The sequence below is a fragment of the Oncorhynchus tshawytscha genome, linkage group LG20 (genome assembly GCF_018296145.1).
Source record: "Oncorhynchus tshawytscha isolate Ot180627B linkage group LG20, Otsh_v2.0, whole genome shotgun sequence".
NCBI lineage: Eukaryota > Metazoa > Chordata > Actinopteri > Salmoniformes > Salmonidae > Oncorhynchus > Oncorhynchus tshawytscha.
Window position 1 is genome coordinate 32,451,000 of NC_056448.1, and position 17,053 is coordinate 32,468,052.

Sequence of the window (17,053 nt, forward strand, 5' to 3'; positions counted from 1 at the left end):
CAGCAGAGGTCTGCCCAAAAAAATCCCTTATCTGGTTCCCTAGAGAGGGCCAAGAGGAAGGCTAAAGAATCTAATTACTGAATACTGACCAACCCCCACCCAGCACCCCTCATCTGCACCCCTAAACCCCTAACTCCACCTCCTTCTCATTCTAGATAAATCTCCCTTCACTAAGGAGATAATAGGACTAGCAGATCCTTACTCTGTTTGCATGGCACACACACACACACACACACACACACACTCACGTAATGACCTAATAGTTTCCGTATGTGTCTCACTTTGGTATCTGTGACCCAGGGATAGTCTTTCCATGTTGTGATGTGTTTTATTGAACCTGACGACTCTGCAGATGTGGCAGTCAGATGTTTTAATTCACTCTGCTTAAACAGTAGAACTGTAGGACTCATATCTCTCCATCTGAAACACATTTGTTTTCCACGTGGACGGCCTTCTGCTATCACAGGAAGATAGGATTTGCAAGTTACAGAATGGATAGGCCTGTTTATAAAGCTTTTTTGGGGTTGGACACAATGTGCATCTTTGTGTGTGTTGTTTGTTTCTACATCCGGACTAATTATTCTCCCCCTGATAAAGTTAGCTCGTTAAAGCAGGTTGAATCTACTGGGCACGCTCAGACCCATAGAACACAGCCCTGCTACAGTAGATCTAATAAACATTCAATCTAATAAACACACTGAAATGGGCCCTTTGATCATCCATTCGTCACTCCTTTATGCTGGAGGAAGTTTGGTTCTCTACTCCTGTTTTTCTCTTTTTTCCTCCTCCCTCTCTTTCCTGCCTCTCCTTTCCACTGTTGTCTCTTTTTCCTCTCCTCCCTCTCTTTCCTGCCTCTCTTCACCCCTGTTGTTGTCTCTTTTTCCTCTCCTCCCTCTCTTTCCTGCCTCTCCTTTCCCCTGTTGTCTCTTTTTCCTCTCCTCCCTCTCTTTCCTGCCTCTCTTTTCCCCTGTTGTCTCTTTTTCCTCCTCCCTCTCTTTCCTGCCTCTCTTTTCCCCTGTTGTCTCTTTTTCCTCTCCTCCCTCTCTTTCCTGCCTCTCTTTTCCCCTGTTGTCTCTTTTTCCTCTCCTCCCTCTCTTTCCTGCCTCTCTTTTCCCCTGTTGTCTCTTTTTCCTCTCCTCCCTCTCTTTCCTGCATCTCTTTTCCCCTGTTGTCTCTTTTTCCTCTCCTCCCTCTCTTTCCTGCCTCTCTTTTCCCCTGTTGTCTCTTTTTCCTCTCCTCCCTCTCTTTCCTGCCTCTCTTTTCCCCTGTTGCTGTCTCTTTTTCCTCTCCTCCCTCTCTTTCCTGCCTCTCTTTTCCCCTGTTGCTGTCTCTTTTTCCTCTCCTCCCTCTCTTTCCTGCATCTCTTTTCCCCTGTTGTCTCTTTTTCCTCCTCCCTCTCTTTCCTGCCTCTCTTTTCCCCTGTTGTCTCTTTTTCCTCTCCTCCCTCTCTTTCCTGCCTCTCTTTTCCCCTGTTGTCTCTTTTTCCTCTCCTCCCTCTCTTTCCTGCATCTCTTTTCCCCTGTTCTCTTTTTCCTCTCCTCCCTCTCTTTCCTGCCTCTCTTTTCCCCTGTTGTCTCTTTTTCCTCTCCTCCCTCTCTTTCCTGCATCTCTTTTCCCCTGTTGTCTCTTTTTCCTCCTCCCTCTCTTTCCTGCCTCTGCTTTCCCCTGTTGTCTCTTTTTCCTCTCCTCCCTCTCTTTCCTGCCTCTGCTTTCCCCTGTTGTCTCTTTTTCCTCCTCCCTCTCTTTCCTGCCTCTCTTTTCCCCTGTTGTCTCTTTTTCCCCTCCTCCCTCTCTTTCCTGCCTCTCTTTTCCCCTGTTGTCTCTTTTTCCTCTCCTCCCTCTCTTTCCTGCCTCTCTTTTCTCCTGTTGTCTCTTTTTCCTCCTCCCTCTCTTTTCTCCTGTTGTCTCTTTTTCCTCCTCCCTCTCTTTTCCCCTGTTGTCGCTTTTTCCTCCTCCCTCTCTTTTCTCCTGTTGTCTCTTTTTCCTCCTCCCTCTCTTTTCTCCTGTTGTCTCTTTTTCCTCCTCCCTCTCTTTTCCCCTGTTGTCTCTTTTTCCTCCTCCCTCTCTTTTCCCCTGTTGTCGCTTTTTCCTCCTCCCTCTCTTTTCCCCTGTTGTCGCTTTTTCCTCCTCCCTCTCTTTTCCCCTGTTGCTGTCTCTTTTTCCTCTCCTCCCTCTCTTTCCTGCCTCTCTTTTCTCCTGTTGTCTCTTTTTCCTCCTCCCTCTCTTTTCCCCTGTTGTCGCTTTTTCCTCCTCCCTCTCTTTCCCCCTGTTGCTGTCTCTTTTTCCTCTCCTCCCTCTCTTTCCTGCCTCTCTTCTCCCCTGTTGTAGTCTCTCTTTCTCCTCCCTCTCCCTTTCCCCTGTGTTGTAATTGTACTGTATCTTCACGTTGTCTGGAGTCTGTTAGATCTTTGGTAGATCTGTTCTATGGTCTCTGGGGCTGAACAGGGTGATAGCTCTCTGCTGTGTGTGAAGTATCTTACAGATGGTTGGTGAGCAGTTTGCCACCACTGCTTCAGCCATTAGCACTAAATGCTCAACAAGACAAACACCTCACTCTGCTCTGCAGATAACATGGCACTACAATGCATCAGTCGACATATCAAAAGACATATCAAAAGACATATCAAAAGACATATCAAAAGAGAAATGGCGGAAAGTTTGACCTCCACTGTATCGAATGGATAAACGTGCATAATGTTTCAAGGAGGTTAACACACTGTTCCTAGGCCGTCATTGAAAATAAGAATGTGTTCTTAACTGAGTTGCCCAGCACGGTAACACACATTGGTTTAATCCACAGTACAGGACAGTAGGTTAAGGTCTGTGTGCATACTACTTAGGGGAATGGGTATTAAAAATACACTGTGTGGCACAGTATCACTCAATATGGGGCACAATAATTCATATTCCATTACCCCAACACACACACACACACACATTGGTCTAATCCTCATTAAGTAGGCACCCTCTGGTTGTCTATGTGTTGGTTAACTACGCTACGGAGGAGGAGGAAGGGCAAATGCATTCTGCCATGACATCTGGCCATGAGTGAGAGACAGCCAGGTTCAAAAGCGAGTGAGGAGAGGTAGATCTGCCTAGCAACAGAGCAGACACAAGGTTAGAGGAGTAGGGGGGTTGTGGTAGAGAGCGAGAGAGAGAGAGAGTCACGTTCGTTATAAGGATCAGACCAAGGCGCAGCGTGGTACACGTACATTCTTTTTATTAACTGAATGAACACCGAATAAACCAACAAAATAACAAAACAAAATGTGACGCTATAAAAAATAGTGCTGACAGGCAACTACACATAGACAAGATCCCACAAACACCAAAGGGAAATGGCTACCTAAATATGATCCCCAATCAGAGACAACGATAAACAGCTGCCTCTGATTGGGAACCATATCAGGCCACCATAGACATACAAATCACCTAGACCTACAAAAACCCTAGACAATACAAAAACTAGCGTACCCACTCTAGTCACACCCTGACCTAACCAAAATATAAAGAAAACAGAGATATCTCAGGTCAGGAAGTGACAGAGAGAGAGAATACATGCTTTAGTGCTTACCAATATGTCGGAGGAAACACCGTCCAGCTGGCGACCGAAATCAGCGTGCATGTGCCCGGACCGCCACAAGGAGTCGCTAGAGTGCGATGGGACAAGGACATCCCGGCCCAAGACACAGGCTGGGATCAAACCCGGGTCTGTAGTGATGCCTCTAACACTGCGATGCAGTGCCTTAGACCGCTGCGCTACTCGGGAGGCCTATACTGCCTTGTTAAGGGTGGAGTTCGGCTTGCATGGTAGTCTAATGATGATTATTGTCTCATTTTTCTTCTACCAATTAATTCTAGACTAGTTGTTAGTCAGCATGATTAATATTGTCCATGTTATATTGATACAGTAATATAATAGTCTTGATTGTAGCACAATTTTTTTATTCCATTATACAGTTGACATTAAAAGGGCAGCTATGACCATGTTGTTGCAGGGGTTCTATTCTACTGTTTCTGTCGACCTTCATTCTACTCACCATGTAGGACCTGACCTCTATTCCTACTGAAAGGGTTAATGGTCCAGACATCAGCATAGTAAACAGCAGCACACCATGCATGAGTGAAGAAGACCTAGCTACAATGTGACTCACCATTCGCTGCCTGCCTGCCAACCAGCATGCCTCAATGCTTGCTGATTCACTCTGCGTCTGTCTGCTGAAATCTAATTGGCTTGTCTGGTCTGTTGCCGTTTGTAGGTGGATTCTTCTAATAGGTTTACCGATTTTTATTGGCTGATTGAGTAGCCTAGTATGTGTGGTTGTGGGTGAATACATGCGTGTGCTTGTTAGTCTGTATTAAACTGTTGACACAGAAAAAATGGAGCTGGGTGATGAGTTGATCCGACTATCACTATTAAACAAACAAACACAGCAACAGAGAGAAAGACAGGACACGGGGGAGACAGAGTGAGGGTTAAAGAGAGTGAGGGTTAAAGAGAGTGAGGGGGACAGAGAGTGAGGGGGACAGAGAGTGAGGGGGACAGAGAGTGAGGGGGACAGAGAGTGAGGGGGACAGAGAGAGAGGGGGACAGAGGGGCAGAGAGATGTGGAAGCGAGCAAGACAAAAGCGAGGTAGAGATGTGAGTGCATGAATCTCAGTATATTCGTCACACGGTTCAGAACTCTGGGGTCCTCTCATTAACCCTTCACTTACAGTACAGCTGACAGTTTTAAACAGCATACTACATACTAAATCTGTATGCCAGCCTGTTTTATTTGACACACTCATCTTGTGCCAGCAGGCTTGTGCAGCCAATGTCAGAAAGAGGGTGTAGTCTGGAGGAGAAAAGCATGTTTCTTCATGGTGACTGTGAATTTCTGGTCCTGGGGCCATAAGCATTATTAATGGAACAGAGTGCGTGGAGATGGAGGTGGGAGGGCAGGGATGGAGGTGGCAGGGGAGTGTGGGAGGAGGCGTGGAGGTGGGAGGGCAGGGATGGAGGTGGCAGGGGAGGGTGGGAGGGGAGGCGTGGAGGTGGCAGGGGAGGGTAGCAGGGGGAGGGTGGGAGGGCAGGGATGGAGGTGGCAGGGGAGGGTGGGAGGGGAGGCATGGAGGTGGGAGGGCAGGGATGGAGGTGGCAGGGGAGGGTGGGAGGGGAGGCGTGGAGGTGGCAGGGGAGGGGTGGAGGTGGCAGGGGAAGGGTGGAGGTGGCAGGGGAGGGTGGGTAGGGGAGGGGTGGAGGTGGCAGGGGAGGGGTGGAGGTGGCAGGGGAAGCGTGGAGGTGGCAGGGGAGGGATGGAGGTGGCAGGGGTGGAGGTGGCAGGGGAAGCGTGGAGGTGGCAGGGGAGGGTGGGTAGGGGAGGGATGGAGGTGGCAGGGGAGAGATGGAGGTGGCAGGGGAGGGATGGAGATGGCAGGGGAGGGATGAGGTGGCAGGGGGATGGAGGTGGCAGGGGAGAGATGGAGGTGGCAGGGGGATGGAGGTGGCAGGGGGATGGAGGTGGCAGGGGAGGGTGGGAGGGGAGGCATGGAGGTGGCAGGGGAAGGGTGGCAGGGGAAGGGTGGGTAGGGGAGGGATGGAGGTGGCAGGGGAGGGTGGGTAGGGGAGGGATGGAGGTGGCAGGGGAGGGATGGAGATGGCAGGGGAGGGATGAGGTGGCAGGGGGATGGAGGTGGCAGGGGAGAGATGGAGGTGGCAGGGGGATGGAGGTGGCAGGGGAGGGTGGGAGGGGAGGCGTGGAGGTGGCAGGGGAAGGGTGGAGGTGGCAGGGGAAGGGTGGGTAGGGGAGGGATGGAGGTGGCAGGGGAGGGGTGGAGGTGGCAGGGGAAGCATGGAGGTGGCAGGGGAGGGTGGGTAGGGGAGGGATGGAGGTGGTAGGGGAGGGATGGAGGTGGCAGGGGAGAGATGGAGATGGCAGGGGAGGGATGGAGGTGGCAGGGGAGGGATGGAGGTGGCAGGGGAGGGATGGAGGTGGCAGGGGAGGGATGGAGGTGGCAGGGGAGGGATGGAGGTGGCAGGGGAGAGATGGAGGTGGCAGGGGGATGGAGGTGGCAGGAGGGGATGGAGGTGGCAGGAGGGGATGGAGGTGGCAGGGGGATGGAGGTGGCAGGGGAAGCGTGGAGGTGGCAGGGGAGGGATGGAGATGGCAGGGGAGGGATGAGGTGTCAGGGGGATGGAGGTGGCAGGGGAGAGATGGAGGTGGCAGGGGGATGGAGGTGGCAGGGGAGGGTGGGAGGGGAGGCGTGGAGGTGGCAGGGGAAGGGTGGGTAGGGGAGGGATGGAGGTGGCAGGGGAGGGGTGGAGGTGGCAGGAGGGGATGGAGGTGGCAGGAGGGGATGGAGGTGGCAGGAGGGGATGGAGGTGGCAGGGGGATGGAGGTGGCAGGGGAAGCGTGGAGGTGGCAGGGGAGGGTGGGAGGATAGGGGAGGGATGGAGGTGGGAGGGAAACATGAGGGATGGAGGTGGGAGGGGATGGAGGAGGGTGGGAGGGGAGGCATGGTGGATGGAGATGGAAGGGTGGAGGTGGCAGGGGAAGGGTGGGTAGGGGAGGGATGGAGGTGGCAGGGGAGAGATGGAGGTGGCAGGGGAGAGATGGAGGTGGCAGGGGAGAGATGGAGGTGGCAGGGGGATGGAGGTGGCAGGGGAGGGATGGAGGTGGCAGGGGAGATATGGAGGTGGCAGGGGAGAGATGGAGGTGGCAGGGGGATGGAGGTGGCAGGGGGATGGAGGTGGCAGGGGGATGGAGGTGGCAGGAGGGGATGGAGGTGGCAGGAGGGGATGGAGGTGGCAGGGGGATGGAGGTGGCAGGGGAAGCGTGGAGGTGGCAGGGGAGGGTGGGAGGGTAGGGGAGGGATGGAGGTGGGAGGGGAAACATGAGGGATGGAGGTGGGAGGGGATGGAGGAGGGTGGGAGGGGAGGCATGGTGGTTGGAGGGATGGAGATGGGAGGAGAGGGTGGAAGGGGAGGCATGGAGGTGGGAGGCATGTAGGTGGGAGGGGAGGCATGTAGGTGGGAGGGGAGGCATGGAGGTGGGAGGGGAGGGTGGGAGGGGAGGCAAGGAGGTGGGAGGGAGGCATGGCAGAAAGCACTCTGGTATAGATGGTCTGTTGGCACGGTGACATGAATATCAGTAATGGAGGAGGAACACAGTGGAGTGCTATTATAATAACCCATTGGGATAGTGAGTGCTATTATAATAACCCATTGGGATAGTAAACACATTATAATAACCCATTGGGATAGTAAACACATTATAATAACCCATTGGGATAGTAAACACATTATAATAACCCATTGGGATAGTAAACACATTATAATAACCCATTGGGATAGTAAACACATTATAATAACCCATTGGGATAGTAAACACATTGTAATAATAATCATTTGGTGGGTACTTATATGTTTCCTGCTTCACATGTGGATTTTTTTATATGTCAACTCCCCCTGAGACACCCTTGGATAGTGGGGGTCACGGCCAGGATCACGGCCAGGATCAGCCACTATCAGCGGTGACACTGGAGCAATTATGGTTAAGTGCCTTGTTCAAGGGCACACCGGCAGATTTTTTTCACCTTGTCGTCTCGAACTCGAACCAGTGACCTTTCGGTTACTGGCTCAGCGCTCTATCCACTAGGCTACCTGCCACCCAAACATATCATAAACACATACCATAGTAGTACTGTAGTAGTAACTGTATACAGTATATTACTGTGGTTGTAACTAGTTGTAACTACATATATATATATATATATATATATATGTATATATGTATATGTATATATGTGTGTGTGGTTGTATCTAGTAGTAACAGAACCCTGCTGCTTGTTATTTTTTCACAGGAATCTATCAAAGAAGTATCAACCGAAGAAGAACTCAAGAGAAGAGGAGGAGAACAAGTGAGTTTGGCACCCAGACACAACCACAATTACTTAAATCACTGTTATATACTGTATTGCATTTGGATTGTTCGTTATTAGGCTATTTCCTCTCATTTGGTAGCTAATGAAGTAGGCCTAATGTTTCTCCCGACATCTGAGCATCTTATAGCACCCTAGATAAGATGCTGTGTCAGGCCCCTCTACGTCGCCGCCTTCTCTGACATCACTTCCTTTGACATGTGACCTGTCAGATACACGTCATGCCGGGCCTTCCTGTCAACGCTGAACGAGCTGAACGACTATGCAGGACAGCACGAGGTCATTGCTGAGAACCTGACCTCTCAGATCATCACTGAACTCTCACGGTACCTCACAGAGCTCAAGGCAGAGAGGAAATCGGTGAGAACACATACACTTCCTGTTTGTATTCTGATCCATCTACTGTTTGTGTGCGCTATATATTTTATATATATCTATATCCATCCATCCATCCATCCATCTTCCTGGTCTGTTTCTCAGTATTCTGTCTGTTTATATCTCTGTGTATGTTGTTCCCTCTCTCTGTCTCGCTCTGTCTTTACATCTATTGTTCTCTCCTACACTTTTTACCCTTCAACATACAGTTTACTTTATAGACAGTAAAACTAGGCTGTAGCCAGAAACCAGGCACATTTGCCCACAGGAAAGAGAGAGAGAGCCAGGCCCATCCCCTCTGTGTGTGTCACGCCCTGACCTTAGAGATCCTTTTTATGTCTCTATTTTGGTTTTGGTATCGTTTATTGTTTTGTCGAGGTCATTTCAAATAAAAGAAAATGTACGCGAAGCACGCTGCACCTTGGTCCAGTTACAGCCAACCGCACAAAGACATGCCACTGGGCCAACATGACTCCATGCCTGCGTCTCAAATGGCCCCCTATTCCCTAGGGCTGTGGTAAAAAGTACTGCACTATATAGGGAATATGGTGCCATTTGGGATGCGGTCTATGACTCCTTTATATGGAACAGATCATAGACTTCCCTATCATATCTTATCATTAAGAGTTTATTTTTCTCTTATAAACCACCTGGCAAAGATGCATGGAACATACAGTATATTTAAACTCTGAACTCACGTTTTTCCTTCCCATTATAAAGTCATTTGTTAGAGCAGGAGAGGTGCAGAATGCAGCATTAAAGAAGAGGAGAAATTACTCGAGCAGTTTGTCAGAAAAGCCATCACAACCTCTCATGTCATGGAAGCTCAGCCAGGGGAATCCATCGTAGAAAACTGCAAAGAGCAGGTTGCCAGTGGCTGACATGACCTTTCAGACTGACCTCTCTAAGCATTTGTATACACACCGCACAGTCAAGAACAAGCAGCAAAGCTGTATGTCCTCCCTCCTTACCTTTAAAAGACCACGTCAGGAAGACAGGAAACACTAACGGATTATTGATTCATCCATTTTCCTCTTAAAGCTCATTTAGAACAACAAAGAGGGCAGGGGGGATTTCCAGTGAGCTCTAACTGTCTCTGGGTTTGTTTGAAGAAGAATCCTCAGGCCCTCAGGGTTTGCACTGGTCTGTTGGCTCTGGCTCTGGTTTGTTCCAGCCTGGCTTGGCTTGGCCTGGTTCTGCCCCCAGGTCTGGGTCTCTGTCTGTCTAGTGTCTTGTCTTGTGTTTGGCACTGCTTCCAGAGGATTGGCCCTCATTAGTTTGAATGTTCCCCCTCAGACTATCTGCAAGATGCTACTGTGGCCTACACACACACACTGTATCCATTCACTCTGTTCCAGCCATTATTATGAGCTGTCCTCTCGGCAGTCTCTACCATACGTGTTAAGAGAAGGAATCAAGAGATGCTAGTACAAGGAGTAACCAGTGATACAATAACCAGTGATACAATAACCAGTGATAAAAAACAACAACATTGGAACTACTGTTGCTCGTTACCCAACACATCCCATTCCTTCCTGACGGAATCTATGGTACCAGTTATGTTGACGTAGATCTGTCCACAAGAGATTATATCAGCTCTATACCAACAAATACCCTTCATCCAGAGATAGTAGGCTCTCTGTTAAGCAACATTAAAGTGGCTTTTCCCTCCCTCACTCAATTCCATAGCTTTTGGCAGTTTATTGGTTTGGAGGGCAGTTAATGAGTTTTATCTGTATGATGGTGATGACTGACCCCGTGTTCTCCTATTCATCTATACTCCGTCTTTGTTACTGACACATATCACTATCGCATAGTTCCCTCTATTATGGAACCAAATCGTGTCAGTCTTTGACTGGTTCGTTGGCACATGGAGACAATGTCTGGCGCTCGGTTTTGTCTCTGTTTGTTCAATGTTGTTTGTTGTTGGTCTACTAGAGTACTACACGATAAGAATGCTTCAAGCATGTGGATTTTGTTTTTTTCCCTTGTGCTTCCAGGAGAAGTTGTCAGCCTGATGGGCTGTGACCTGGTGGTCAGCCTGATGGGCTGTGACCTGGTGGTCAGCCTGATGGGCTGTGACCTGGTGGTCAGCCTGATGGGCTGTGACCTGGTGGTCAGCCTGATGGGCTGTGACCTGGTGGTCAGCCTGATGGGCTGTGACCTGGTGGTCAGCCTGATGGGCTGTGACCTGGTGGTCAGCCTGATGGGCTGTGACCTGGTGGTCAGCCTGATGGGCTGTGACCTGGTGGTCAGCCTGATGGGCTGTGACCTGGTGGTCAGCCTGATGGGCTGTGACCTGGTGGTCAGTGTGTCACTGTCTAGCAGCCAACATCCTTGTCGTTGTCATGCCAAACACACAGCAGAAAGAGACTGCCACAGCCTGTTGTGCAGTGCACCTGTGTTGTGACTGTGTTGTTGAATATTGTACTGTACAGTATGTCAGTGCATGTCGATAATATGCAAAGCTCGAGAGCTACACATGCTCATTCATAATTTCTGATTCTATCTGTGTCTGTTACTAGTTTGCTTGTAGTAACAGTACTGGATATATAAAACATCTGAAGAAGCAGTCTAGAATAGAAAAAGGTGGCCTTGTTCAGAGAGACCCTCTATGGTAAACGTTTGGCCCAGAGTAAGTAGCCTATTATTTATAATGCATGGTTATTTATTCAGCTGGGCGAGGACAGGAATATGTTCTGCCTCTCTTCAATCAATCAATCAATCAATCAAATGTATTTATGAAGCCCTTTTTACACCAGCTGATGTCACAAAGTTCTATACAGAAACCTAGCCTAAAACCCCAAACAGCAAGCAATGCAGATGTAGAAGCACAGTGGCTAGGGAAAACTCCCTAGAAAGGTAGGAACCTAGGAAGAAACCTAGAGAGGAACCAGGCTCTGACGAGTGGCCAGTCCTCTTCTGTCTGTGCCGGGTGGAGATGATAACAGAACATGGCCAAGATGTTCAAACGTTCATAGATGATCAGCAGGGTCAGATAATAATAATCACAGTGGTTGTAGAGGGTGCAACAGGTCAGCTCCTCAGGAGTAAATGTCAATTGGCTTTCCATAGCTGATCGTTAAGAGTTAGAGACAGCAGGTCTCTTGTAGTCTATCGCACACATGTAATCATTAACACACACCTTCATAAAATCAAATCAAATCACATGGTTAGCAGATGTTAATGCGAGTGTAGCGAAATGCTTGTGCTTCTAGTTCCGACAATGCAGTAATAACCAACAAGTAATCTAGCTAACAATTCCAAAACTACTACCTTATAGACACAAGTGTAAGGGGATAAAGAATATGTACATAAAGATATATGAATGAGTGATGGTACAGAGCGGCATAGGCAAGATACAGTAGATGGCATTGAGTGCAGTATATACATATGAGATGAGTATGTAAACAAAGTGGCATAGTTAAAGTGGCTAGTGATACATGTATTACATAAAGATGCAGTAGATGATATAGAGTACAGTATATACGTATACATATGAGATAAATAATCTAGGGTATGTAAACATTATATTAGGTAGCATTGTTTAAAGTGGCTAGTGATATACTGACCTCGCCTTCTGGATGATAGCGGGGTGAACAGGCAGTGGCTCGGGTGGTTGTTGTCCTTGATGATCTTTATGGCCTTCCTGTGACATCGGGTGGTGTAGGTGGTGTAGGTGATACAGCCCGACAGGATGCTCTCGATTGTGCATCTGTAGAAGTTTGTGAGTGCTTTTGGTGACAAGCCGAATTTCTTCAGCCTCCTGAGGTTGAAGAGGCGCTGCTGCGCCTTCTTCACGATGCTGTCTGTGTGGGTGGACCAATTCAGTTTGTCTGTGACGTGTACGCCGAGGAACTTAAAACTTACTACCCTCTCCACTACTGTTCCATCGATGTGGATAGGGGGGTGTTCCCTCTGCTGTTTCCTGAAGTCCACAATCATCTCCTTAGTTTTGTTGATGTTGAGTGTGAGGTTATTTTCCTGACACCACACTCCGAGGGCCCTCACCTCCTCCCTGTAGGCCGTTTCGTCGTTGTTGGTAATCAAGCCTACCACTGTTGTGTCGTCCGCAAACTTGATGATTGAGTTGGAGGCGTGCGTGGCCACGCAGTCGTGGGTGAACAGGGAGTACAGGAGAGGGCTCAGAACGCACCCTTGTGGGGCCCGTGTTGAGGATCAGCGGGGTGGCGATGTTGTTACCTACCCTCACCACTTGGGGGCGGCCCGTCAGGAAGTCCAGTACCCAGTTGCACAGGGCGGGGTCGAGACCCAGGGTCTCGAGCTTGATGACGAGTTTGGAGGGTACTATGGTGTTAAATGCTGAGCTGTAGTCGATGAACAGCATTCTCACATAGGTATTCCTCTTGTCCAGATGGGTTAGGGCAGTGTTCAGTGTGGTTGAGATTGCATCGTCTGTGGACCTATTTGGGCGGTAAGCAAATTGGAGTGGGTCTAGGGTGTCAGGTAGGGTGGAGGTGATATGGTCCTTGACTAGTCTCTCAAAGCACTTCATGATGACGGAAGTGAGTGCTACGGGGCGGTAGTCGTTTACATAGTCATAAACACTAGTCATCAGTATCTAGCATAGTCATTTGTTTTACAATTGAAAGATCTGCAGACAGACAGGATCGTCAAGTTCCTGTCTATGACTGGCCCTCCTGGGAGGCTTACAGGAGCCTACTGGCCTTTCATTGGGACAGGACAGGACAGGTTAATCCGTCTACAGTACAGAAGGAGAGGAGCAATAATTGAATGGCTGAGGCTATGAATACAGAGTTTTCGCCCCTGCCCTCTAGAAATGCATTTGTCAAATGTAAGGATCCGAATCACGTTCTGCGTGTGTGTTATAACCACACATAATCTTTACTCACCCTCTTCTGAACCCTCAACCAATATGATCGATCTGATGATGTAGCCTCTGTCTGTCTCTGACGCATATTTCTGAACCGCTGCAATTCAAACGAACATTCCAGAAATATATATGAAGGGCCGGCTACAACTTTCTCTGTCTGTTAGAACGGATATTGCTGTAGCACAAGCAAGACTCAGTCTTCACATTGCATTGGGGCAAAACAATTAGCGTTTTGTGTGATGATGTCATCTTTATAGTTATGCTGCCATATAGCCAGGAGTCAATGTTTTCAATGGTGATGGAAAAATAACATGAAATTGCTAGTGACTGCCTGCCTGTGTCTTGCTTGTGTGTTATGCTGTGTAGGCTACATAGCTGGCCTAAATAGCTGCATATAGCACCCCTCCTGAAAAAACATTAAATTGCTTGACAACCTGTTTGTGTCATGCTTATGTTTGCAATAGCATACTGTTACAGCAGACAAATAAATGTTTGTTGGAACTGTTTTGTGTACAAGTGGCAGCGGAGTGACTGAGTACTGAGCAGCAGCTGAAAGGAGGTAGGCTAGTGGATCCTGCATGCGTAGAAATCTCTGTATTTTCCGCAACAGCAAGTCGGGTTCCAGACAATCCTGAACCGCAGCCACTCCTTAAATGAATACGCTCCATTATTTCCACAGTTATGGAGCTTGTTTTGTACTGTAACCTCCCTCCCTCCTCCCCTTCCTCAACCCCTCCCATTTCTCCCTGGTTGAACCCTCGGTAAGCCCAGCTCTGGGGGGCAAGGAAGGAGGGCAGGAAGGGAGGAGAGGCGGATCAGGGTCGAGGTCTCCTGTTGTCTCCTCAGCCCAGACAGACCCAGACCCCATTCATAAATGACGGTTTCTCACTGTAACTCCACACGGACTGAAGTGGCCCTCGATGAGCTAAACATGAGGGGTAGTGTTTCACTCTGTTTTCATAGCATCTGATGTGTCGGTGCAGACACACTGGTGGATGAATTGTGGGTCTTTATATCAGTCAGTCAGTCAGAGTTAGTGTGTCTTGCTAAGGTTGCATAACCTAGCTGCTTTGGGTCGCTAATTCTCCAGACCTGACAGTGAAAAATGTGCACCTGCGCACTGATTAAATAGCAGAGAGACACACACAGAGGTCCACAGAGTAGCTCAGTGTGGAAGAAGAAAGTGTTCTTGGGTGTCTCCCTGAGAGCTAGTAAAAACATGGAACACATCAAATGGACAACACAGACCATCTCACTGGAGAGAGAACAATGTAAGACAAAGAGAACATTGAAGAACAGTTTGTCTTTTTCTGACCTCTGTACTATGGTGTCATAATAGGGAACTACAGTGGCAAGAAAAAGTATATGAACCCTTTGGAAATACCTGGATTTCTGCATAAATTGGTCATAAAATGTGATCTGAAAAATGTGTCATTATCCTAGGGATTCACATACTTTTTACAACCGACACTGTGAATGTTTAAATTATATATTAAAAATAGGCAAGACAAATATAATAATTTGTGTGTTATTAGTTTAAGCGTACTGTGTTTGTCTATTGTTGTGACTTAGATGAAGATCAGATCAAATTTTATGACCAATTTATGCAGAAATCCTGGCAATTCCAAAGGGTTCACATACTTTTTCTTGCCACTCTATATCAGTCTGTTTGTGAGTTGTTTTTCTCACACTCACTGTGTGCACCAACAGCACCATATGCATGTATCTTGAGGAGTCGGCCTCTACACAGAGCTGGGGCACGGTTCTCTCTGGACGGGCCAGGGCAAGGAGAGGGAGGGAGGCCAGGGTGGAGAGAGAGAGAAGACCCCTCTGATCCTCTTGCCCGGTCGGTCTATTCTTCTCCAATCCCACAGCTCCTACCATAATACACATCTCTCAGAGAGGATGATGATTGGACTAATGAGTCTGGCATGGTGTGTGTGCGCGCTTGTGTACATGTGAGAGAGAACCAAGGAGTGTGTGTGAGAGAAAGAGAGGACATGTAGTCGTTTCGTGTCACGGGAGAGTCAGAGTGCAAAGCTTGGAAGCAAAATAATCTAACTTGTGACGGTTTCAAGGCTCTATACAGTGTTGTGGTTTTGCTCTCTTCACAGCCACATTCATTGGTCATGCTTGGCTGGTGGCTATGGTACCTGGAGCCAATCCATCCAGCCAGAGCAGGGTCATGTTAGGCTATCTCTATATGATGGTTCACTAGTCTGCTCTCTACTGTACCAGGAGCGTAGTGGGCAGGCATGGTAAATGACTTTGTCTGGGATAAGAAAACATGTGTCCAAGTAAAGGGCTGCCAACTGAACCTGGCATCACAAGACACATTTTTTCAAAATCTCTTCTACCTGACTGGGACTCAACCCATTTTTTGAAAACATTACCCCAAATCATTACTCCCTGGTAGCCCCAAGCCCTGGCAGTCACATGTTGCTGTTCTGAGGAGGTGAGGAGAGGGGAAAGAGGGGGGTAGGACGAGAGACTGCTTTTTTGGGGAGATCAAAGTGGTGTTTCCTTAACTATACGGGCTGGATGGACCTGGGCCAAGAGGATCGCTGCAGCAGCCTAGTCCAGAAATGTAAATATGGACAGATAGACTGGCAGACACTGAGAAGCACTGTCTGTAGACCATGTTGCCCATACAGATGCCAATATAGTCTATGTTCTCACCAGAATACCTACAGCATACCACCCTGCATTCCCCTGCTGGCTTGCCTCTGAAGCAAAGCAGGGTTGGTCTTGGTCAGTCCCTAAATGGGAGACCAGATGCTGCTGGAAGTGGTGTTGGACAGCCAGTAGGAAGCACTCTTTCCTCTGGTCTGAAAAAAAATATCCCAATGCCCCAGGGCAGTGATTGGGGACATTGCCCTGTGTAGGGTGCTGTCTTTCGGATGGGATGTTCAACTGGTGTCCTGACTCTCTGTGGCCATTAAAGATCCCATGGTACTTATCATAAGAGTAGGGGTGTTAACCGCAGTGTCCTGGCTAAATTCCCAATCTGGCCCTCATACCATCATGGCCAGCAAATCATCCCCAGCTTCCAATAGGCTCATTCATCTCCTCTTCCCTGTAACTATTCCCCAGGTTGTTGTTGAGAATGTGTTCTCAGTCTACTTACCTGGTAAGGGCACAGTGGTTAAGGGCGCTGTACTGCAGCGCCAGCTGTGCCACCAGAGACTCTGGGTTCACGCCCAGGCTCTGTCGTAACCAGCCGCGACCGGGAGGTCCATGGGGCGACGCACAATTGGCATAGCGTCGTCCAGGTTAGGGAGGGATTGGCCGGTAGGGATATCCTTGTCTCATCGTGCACCAGCGACTCCTGTGGCGGGCTGGGCGCAGTGCGCGCTAACCAAGGTTGCCAGGTGCACGGTGTTTCCTCCGACACATTGGTGCGGCTGGCTTCCGGGTTGGATGCGCGCTGTGTTAAGAAGCAGTGTGGCTTGGTTGGGTTGTGTATCGGAGGACGCATGACCCTCAACCTTCATCTCTCCCGAGCCCGCACGGGAGTTGTAGCGATGAGACAAGATAGTAGCTACTAAATCATGTAGTAACCAAAAAAGTGTTAAACAAATCAAAATATATTTGATATTTTAGATCCTTCAAAGTAGCCATCCTTTGCCTTGATGACAGCTTTGCACACTCTTGGCATTCTCTCAACCAGCTTCACCTGGAATGCTTTTCCAACGGTCTTGAAGGAGTTCACACATATGCTGAGCACTTGTTGGCTGCTTTTCCTTCACTCTGTGGTCCAACTCATCCCAAACCATCTCAATTGGGTTGAGGTTGGGTGATTGTGGATGTCAGGTCATCTGATGCAGCACTCCATCACTCTCCTTGGTCAAATAACCCTTACAGAGCCTGGAAGTGTGTTGGGTCATTGTCCTGTTGAAA

At 48.8% G+C, this 17,053-nt stretch overlaps 1 protein-coding gene across 17 annotated transcripts in view; it reads left to right on the top strand.

Annotated features, from left to right (window-relative positions):
• The window catches only part of LOC112220209 (formin-binding protein 1), a 104,487-nt gene that overhangs the window by 38,758 nt on the left and 48,676 nt on the right, over window positions 1–17,053 (top strand). For all 17 annotated transcript variants that reach the window (XM_024381919.2, XM_024381920.2, XM_042302497.1 and 14 more), the window contains exons 3-4: window positions 7,846–7,902; window positions 8,136–8,283. In XM_024381919.2, coding sequence (XP_024237687.2) covers window positions 7,846–7,902; window positions 8,136–8,283 — 205 coding nt within the window. The remainder of the gene's footprint in view (window positions 1–7,845; window positions 7,903–8,135; window positions 8,284–17,053) is intronic.